The 7,820-nt window shown below is 46.4% G+C and overlaps 1 protein-coding gene across 1 annotated transcript in view; it reads right to left on the bottom strand.

Moving 5' to 3' along the window:
- Utp20 (UTP20 small subunit processome component) overlaps window positions 1-7,820 on the bottom strand; it is a 78,073-nt gene that overhangs the window by 12,183 nt on the left and 58,070 nt on the right. The window contains exons 41-48 of the mRNA XM_050145809.1: window positions 7,201-7,490; window positions 6,924-7,063; window positions 6,551-6,707; window positions 5,348-5,446; window positions 4,128-4,295; window positions 2,002-2,168; window positions 1,007-1,148; window positions 322-438 (exon numbers count right to left, since the gene is read on the bottom strand). Coding sequence (XP_050001766.1) covers window positions 322-438; window positions 1,007-1,148; window positions 2,002-2,168; window positions 4,128-4,295; window positions 5,348-5,446; window positions 6,551-6,707; window positions 6,924-7,063; window positions 7,201-7,490 — 1,280 coding nt within the window. The remainder of the gene's footprint in view (window positions 1-321; window positions 439-1,006; window positions 1,149-2,001; window positions 2,169-4,127; window positions 4,296-5,347; window positions 5,447-6,550; window positions 6,708-6,923; window positions 7,064-7,200; window positions 7,491-7,820) is intronic.

Genomic DNA, 7,820 nt, shown 5'->3' with positions numbered 1-7,820 from the left:
TATATATATCAGGAATGTGCGACTCGGTGAGCAAGTGAAGATGCAAATCACTGGCCTGGGGACACCACTGCAGGTGTCTTGAGAATCAATGAGATACTTAAAAGGGCTTTCACAGATGTGAGGGACTACATCTACCAAACGGGACTTTATGTACACGCTGGGGGCCAAACCCAGTCCCCCCTGCTCACACACCAGGAACTTCGTGAACTGAGCTTTCTTCCCCCACAGGTTATCTTCAGTGAAGCAGACTGTGATGGCTGCACTATCCTTTATAAACTTGGTCATTTCAAGAAGGACAGACCATCCACATGGACCACCCACCTTCACATCCTTGGCGTCCAGGCAGTTGATGAGGACTTCCACAAAAGGGTCCAACATTTCCAGCACATGCTCACTACTAGACTTGACCTTGGAAGTCTTCAGACTCAGATGCAGCAGCTAGAAGGGTTGAAGAAGAATTTGACATTATTTCCCCATAATACAAGGTAGGTGAGGTACAGGAAAGGACTTGAGAGACGAATGTAACGTTTCAAGATGCTTCTATTCAAAAGAATAGAAGGAAACGAAGAAATCTAAGAAGTGAGCTCAGAAAGGCAAGGGTGTGGGAACCGAGCCTGAGCGGTTCACCAAATGACCACTCAGCACCTACTGCACTCCAGGCCCTGGCCGGGTGCATGGCACAGCAGTGACCAGGACAGACCCAGTCCCTGTCCTGAGGGCTCTGAGCGAGGCACAGACTCAAGAGAGTGAGGTGGCTTTAGAGCAGAAGGGAAGCGAGGCTCACTGTAATATATGCTGGGACAGTGAAGTAGGGGCCTGGAGCCTGCAGCCTGAAACAACACCAGAAGCAAAACCGTGCTATTCTAATAACTGTCAGGTCATCAAAGATGGGCCGAGAGAGGTGGCGCACACCTGTTAGCCCAGCCTCATCTACAGAGAGAGATCCGGGTCAGCCAGGGGTGCCGAGTATTGGAAGTATTGGAAGTGAGGTGTAAGGGGGTCTCACCCGAAGACCAGACTCGATGAATATGTGCATGTTGGTTCTCTTGCTCACAACGGCCTTCGGCCCACCTCGGACTGGAACTGGGGGGAGCAGAAGGCAGCTCTGGGGTGGCAGTCGTGTATCGGGCGCAGGGGCTGCTGGCTTCCTGTCAATCAATCACAGTGGAAAAGAAGAAAAAGAGCACTGTCACCTGCTTCAGGGAAACACTGTGGCCCTGTGCAGACCTGGGCAACACCGCCAGGGCCCAGCTACTTTTGTTTTGTCTCCCGCCCTGCAGACAATGGAGGGCTGACCAGGGTTACAGCAACCCCTAACAACAGAGGGCAACTAAGGAGCGGATCTGAATGGAGAGGATACCTGGGGCTACAATTTGAAAATAAATGCCAAGGTCTCTTTTCAGAACACAGAGCAAAATCCAAAGAATGGGCATGAGACATTTTCAGGTCACTTAAGGTCTATATCTGTTTTAATCAGAACAGGAATATATTTCAAATCTAGTCTGCCATTCAGTAAATATTTAAAATAAAACTGGCACCAGAGAATTATATGAAAACAATTGGTTACTGTCTTTTAAACCACCTTATTAAGAGAAAAACAATCTTAAAAAAACCTTTTTTTTAAATTATTTTTTATATTCTGAAACAGGGTCTGTGTCGCCTTGACTGTCCTGGAACTTACTATGTGTACAGCTCAGGCTGGCCTTGAATTCAGAGACTCCCCTGCCTCTGTTGGGTTAAAGACATGCACCACTACGCATGACAAAAACAGTCTATGTTGAAATTACCACTTGGAAGGTTCTCAGCCCAAACAGCACAAAGCAAAGAATTTTGCTGTCTAAGCTAGGCTGCATCAAATTTTCACTTTTCTGCCTCTGTCTCCTGAGTACTGGGATTTCAGGCGTCCACTGATGTGCTCAGTTAAACTTTGGTTTCACATTAAAGCAGATTAAATTAATGCACTTCAGAGACGGTGACTGAAGCGGCTCCCCGGTAACTTACTTTTCCTTTTCCGTTAGCAGCGGCAGGTTTTCACTGACCAGACCGTAGCTGAGCAGGAGAAGAGACTCTGCTGTCATGTCTGGATTCACAATTAATCCTGCTATAATCCGGCGTAAGGTTTCGTGAACTTTCCGGGCAAGTTTTAAACTTGTGGTGTTTTGCAGGATCTAAATTAGCAAACAGAAGGGTGTGCTGATGGACTGAGCCGTGCTCTCATTGGCCGCAATGGCTCTTCCACGTATTGGCTTCCCAGCGCGCTCTTTTCTAACTAAAGACTGTACAGCACCACATCTTCAAACAGATACCACATATAAAACAGAAGTTGGTCACAACCCTGTGAACTGAAGTCTCCAAAAGAAAACCGTCTACAAGGAACAACTAACTCCCCAGTGGTTGTGGAGAGCCTGACTGTTGCAGGCCCAGAAACAAAGTATCTCAGGCTGTCTCTAGCCCACAAATGGCCATTGGCCATTACCGTGCACACCCCCCCCCCATTTGACCTCACATCCTTGTGGCTACTGTTACAATCGCTTAGGGGAACGTAGGACAGGGTGCCAGCTTCCACCAAGCCAAGGCTAAAATAACACAGAAGCTACTACAGGGGCTCTCCGCTTTACTGTAACTGACCTACCCAGTGTTTCCACAGCGTATTTCTGTCATTCATTCATCTACGTATGTTTTCTTGAGACAGAGTTTCTCTGTGTACCCCTGGCAGTCCCGGAACTCACTCTGTGGCTCAGGCTGCCCCACCTGTGCCTTCCTCCTGAGTGCTGGCACTACTGGCGTGCACCACCACCATCTGACCTACAAGCTATTTTGAAAAAGTCTTGATTACTTTGCTTCTTCTGTGACTATAACTTCATAAATCTGTTGCCATGTTGGAACATGGTATTTGAGGTAATATGAATTCATGGTCACTCATTTCCGGCTTCAGAATAATGAAGAACATCAAATCTCGCAATCCCTTTGAGGGGAGAGCTGTGCTTTTTTGGCAGCCTCTGCTCTAGAGACGATCACTGTGACTGGTCTGTGCTCATGGATCCCTGCTGGTGAGGCTCAGGGCACAGGGCTGTAGGTATCTGCGAAGCGCAGTAAGGGGGTGAATGGTAGGCGTGTGCACGTGTACCCACACACCTCCCAATCAATAAAACGCACAGTTGCTATTTAAAAGGAACCATGTGAATTAAGGACTGGGATGGCCAGGTTTTAGGACAAACTCGGAGGGGCTTGATGGGAACTCGGGATCATCGTCACCTCAGGGGAAAACTCAGCCATTCGCTGCATTCCCCTTTCATCTCAAAATACAGCCAACATCCTTAGGTCAGCACCAGATAAAACTACATGCACTCTGGAGACGGCTACCTACCACCAAGACATCTGGAGATGAGAGTAACCCGCTCCATAGCTCTGTTTGCTCTAGTTTACTACATAAAGCTCTAAGAAACTGAACCAGTAACATCACGGCTGCTATCACAGGCACAGCAAACAGTAAGAAAGCGGGCAAATTAGAGCCCCCGTTCTCTGTGGGGCAAAAAGAGACAGCAGAAAGCAAGTGAAGAGCAGAGTGGTCTAGAACTAAACCCCGAGTCTCTGTAACCATGTTCCTTCCTACCCCTCCAGTCTCAATTTTCTTCCTGTAACAGTGTTAGAACATTTCTATTTCTTTTTAGTTATGTGTGTGAGTGTTTGGCCTGCATGCATACTTGAGCGCTCCCAGTGACCTTAGAGGCCAGAAGAAGGTGTCAGATCCCTTGAACTGTAGTTATAGAAGGCTGCCCCATGGGAGCTGGGAACTGAACCTATGTCTTCTGGAAGAGCAGACAGAGTTCGTAAACACTGAATCATCTTCCCAGCCCCCATGTTTAGATCATTTAATGGCAGCATTCTTCTGCTCGGCGATGTGGGAGTTGTTTTAAGTCAAAGGCACAGAGGCAAAATTCCTTCACTCTCCAACTCTTACTGTCTTTCCTTTGACATCTTTTCCCTATCAAGGACGCTGATTGGCTGATCACAGCACCTAAGTTAAGCTGAAACCCGGGGGAATCATGGACAGTGTTTGTTTGCCCTGATAGACTCTTTCGGGAGCTCAGACAGAATGTTTGGTATTCCTGGATATCGCTCCTTACCTCTTTTAATGGGAGAATAAGTTTTGTGACCTGATCTTTTCCGACAAACTTGCCCAGGATTTCATAAGAATCGTAACTCTTGCTCCTCCGCGCCTCCATGACTTTGGATAGAATCTGCTTTACCTCCTTCTCTTCCGCCAGGGCGCCGAACAATTCGTGGTTAAAAATCTTTGGAAGGGGGGGAGGGGGGACAAGTGGCAGCGATGAGCACTCAGCAAGGCAGCCCATGCAGGACAGCGCGCGCTCCGCAGGACCCGACCAGAGCTAGACTGGCCTGAAATGGGGGGGGGGGGGCTTCTGCTAGAGCACACGCATTTTCAGTGCACTTTAGAAACCAGTTCAGAAACAAGAACCAGAGCAACAAGCTGAGATCCAGAAAGCCTCAGATTTGCAACTTAATCATTGCAAAGAAAATACATTTTGAAATTGAGACTCAAAAATTAGAGCCTACATTCTAAAATTAGTGAACAAAAAAGGTTGTGTCAAGTTTATTATATTGCTAATCCTACCTCCCAAATAATTTATTTAACTTTAAAAGTTAAGTATTACTTTTTAAATATTATAAAGCTCTGATTGAACATACTTTTAGCTTTTTCAACAAATCCATGATATATCTCTGATTACTCCTTTAACTTGGATTACTGGAGATAACTGGAAATTTTTGTTTATTTCAAATGCTGTTGATATGCAATGCCAACATTTTTTTTTTGTTTTTTTATTTTTTTGTTTTTCAAGACAGGGTTTCTCTGTGGTTTTGGAGCCTGTCCTGGAACTAGCTCTTGTAGACCAGGCTGGTCTCGAACTCACAGAGATCCGCCTGCCTCTGCCTCCCCAGTGCTGGGATTAAAGGCGTGCGCCACCACCGCCCGGCTAATGGCTCCATTTTGAAAAAGGCAAAACTAACTTATACACTAGCAACAACAGAATGCCCATCGCAATGAAGGCGTAGCTTTTCCAACTTCCATTAATCTAAAACACAGAGACAGTAAATTCCGTGCATGCGTGCATGTGTGTGTGTATGTGTTTGCGCACGTGTGTGCATATGTATTGAGGTTTAAACCTGGGAGGGGGGGGTCCTTCTACATACTAAGCACCCACCACTGAGTGAAACCTTGCATTCTATTTCCATTTTGATAGTCTATTTTTATTTCTTACCTGTGAACTGCTAAAATGACCACTGCCCACTTAGGGAAAGCAGAACTGCATCCTGCGAATCTTACCTCAGTCATTATTGGTAGACAGGGGTCTAAGTCCCCAACTTGCAGCTTGCTGGTGAGGCCTTGCAGCAATGTGTAAACAGTGAAAGTGAGCACGTGGACCTAAGACGAGAGACACAGTCAGAATGGAAATGGCTATGAGGGTGCTGGCCATAACTCAAGGGTCCTTGTGTTAGTTACTGCTCAGAGCAGTTGAGACATGCTACCACAGGTCACCACTTAAGGCCCTCTGACAGGACAGTTTTGTATAAACTACAGTGTGTGCAGAAGCAACCAGTGTGCTTAGGTGCCGCAGTGACTGGTGAAGGAAAAGGCACTCAGAGATATACACAAACTGCTGAGAAACAGATCAGTCTTTAAAGCAGCCAAAGAAGAGCGTGTTACTTGGAAGGGAGCAAATAGAACAGCTCAGCACAAAGAGTGCTACAATGCTTTTAAAACGGTAGAATTCCATATTCAGGAGGGATTCCTTTTTCAGGAATGAAGGTGAGATAAAGGCCTCCCAGAAGAGAGGAAGTGAGACCCCACTGCCTCCAGCCCCACACTCCACTTGATTGCTAAAGGGAGTCCTTCCGGTCGAAGGAGCATTAGCAGACAGCCCAAAGAACAAAGAAGCAATGCGACCATCTAGGGTGGAACTGCTTTCCGCCTCTGACTTTTTTCAATGTATTTGACTACTGAAAACAAAGTTACCTTACTGTGTAAAGTTCCCAATCCTCAAAGACAGAAGCAACAATAATACAGGAGGAGAAGACCTAAGTGGTGGTGGTTTCACCCGCTCCTCATACACTGTTGAAACACATATGCTGATCTCTACCTGTATGTATGATCTTAGCATGCTAGCAGAAAAAGCCACAGAAAGAAGGAATACTGAATTTTACTTAGAACAGTTTCCTTACACCAAACTCAGCTGTGGCTAGACACATGAATGATGGTGCCTGCTTGCTCAATCAGCTTTTTTTAAAAAATTATTTATTATGTATACACTGTTCTATCTGCATGTATCCCTGCAGGAAAGAAGAAGGCAGCAGATCTCATTACAGATGGTTGTGAGCCACCATGTGGTTACTGGGAATTGAACTCAGGACCTCTAGAAGAAGTCAGTGCTCTTAACCTCTGAGCCATCCTTCCAGTCCCTCGCTCAGGCAGCTTTACTGAAGACAGACCTGAAGTACTGACTTGTGTGATATGAAATGCCACACTTACCTGGTACCCACGGACCAGGGTCGTCTGTAACTCTTTGAGAACATACTGCAGGAAGTGCACGCCCAGATCCTCGATTATTTTGTTAAGAGTACTGCGTGCAATGTCCCTGACTTCCTGGGCTCTGTTCTTGAGGAGGACGCACACTTTCAGCAAAACACTAGAAAATGCAAAGGCAAAACATAACTAAGAGACAGAAACATAGAAACACACCCGTCTGTTTGTCTCTTACTGATTCACAAGCCAAACGCCCAGTTAGGACTTGAGCTACAGCAAACCACGGCAGTGTTTCTCTTTCTGACAAAAGGAATTAAAAGCCAGGGGAAAAGGAGTAAATTCTGAGTCTCTCTGAACTTTCACCTGTTAAATGACATACCTGGGCAGATTTGCCTCCATGATCTCCTGGGGGAGGGACCGCATCAGCTTAACCATGGCAAAGGCCAGGGGGACCCGGACCACTTCCTCCTCATTCACGACCTTTGACTTGACCAGCTTGTGCTCTTCCTCCCTTTTGGTCTGTAAGAATTAGCGTTTGGGGGAAATTCAAACACTAAGGCCCGTGAAGGCCTGCCAGCACTGTACCCTGCATCTGACTGTCTCCTTTGCCCCAACTCGATCCTGGCTGCAGCAGGAGATGCTGGAGCAGTCCTTACCGCAGACGCCAGGCACTTGTGCAGCCTGGGGAGGATATCCCCAGTTATGGCTCCTTGGATGGTTTTAATTGTTCTTTCCAACTCTTCCTTATTCCGAGGAAGGAAAGACACAGACTTCGAGATGCACTCTTGTTCCGTAGCTGTTGCCCCACCAGAATCAGCTGCCTCGGAGGCGTCTAGCGGCTCCTTGCCGTCCGACAAACTCTTACAGGCTTGTTCCTTCTCTTCCTCATCCACAGACTCCAATTCCGTGTCTTCATGTTCCAGTACCTCAGCCATCTCAACTGTGTCTGTAACAAAAGTCACCTTTAACTAAATAAAGAAATGTCACAGTTGGGTATGGGGTTTATACCTGTCTGCAATCTTAACCAGAACCGTAGCACTCAAGAGGCCGAGAAAGGACAATTAAAAAGTTTGAGGCCAGGCGACAGGATACTAGCCAGATCCTGTCTCAAAATGAAGAGCAGTGGAGGTGAAAAGTGGAAGAGGAGGTGACCATGATGCCGACAATGGAGACAAAGCTGTGCAGCTCTGAGAAGCTGCCCTTTCTATGAATAACTGTCACCCAGTTATTAATTATAATAATAATTAATATTATTATTAATAATAATAGTTAATAC

This window comes from Alexandromys fortis, unplaced genomic scaffold (assembly GCF_014885135.2).
Source record: "Alexandromys fortis isolate MF-2015 unplaced genomic scaffold, M_Fortis_MF-2015_v1.1 scaffold_50, whole genome shotgun sequence".
Classification (NCBI taxonomy): Eukaryota; Metazoa; Chordata; class Mammalia; order Rodentia; family Cricetidae; genus Alexandromys; species Alexandromys fortis.
Note: the sequence above shows the minus strand (reverse complement) of the source record. Positions and strands in the feature narration are given on the sequence as shown.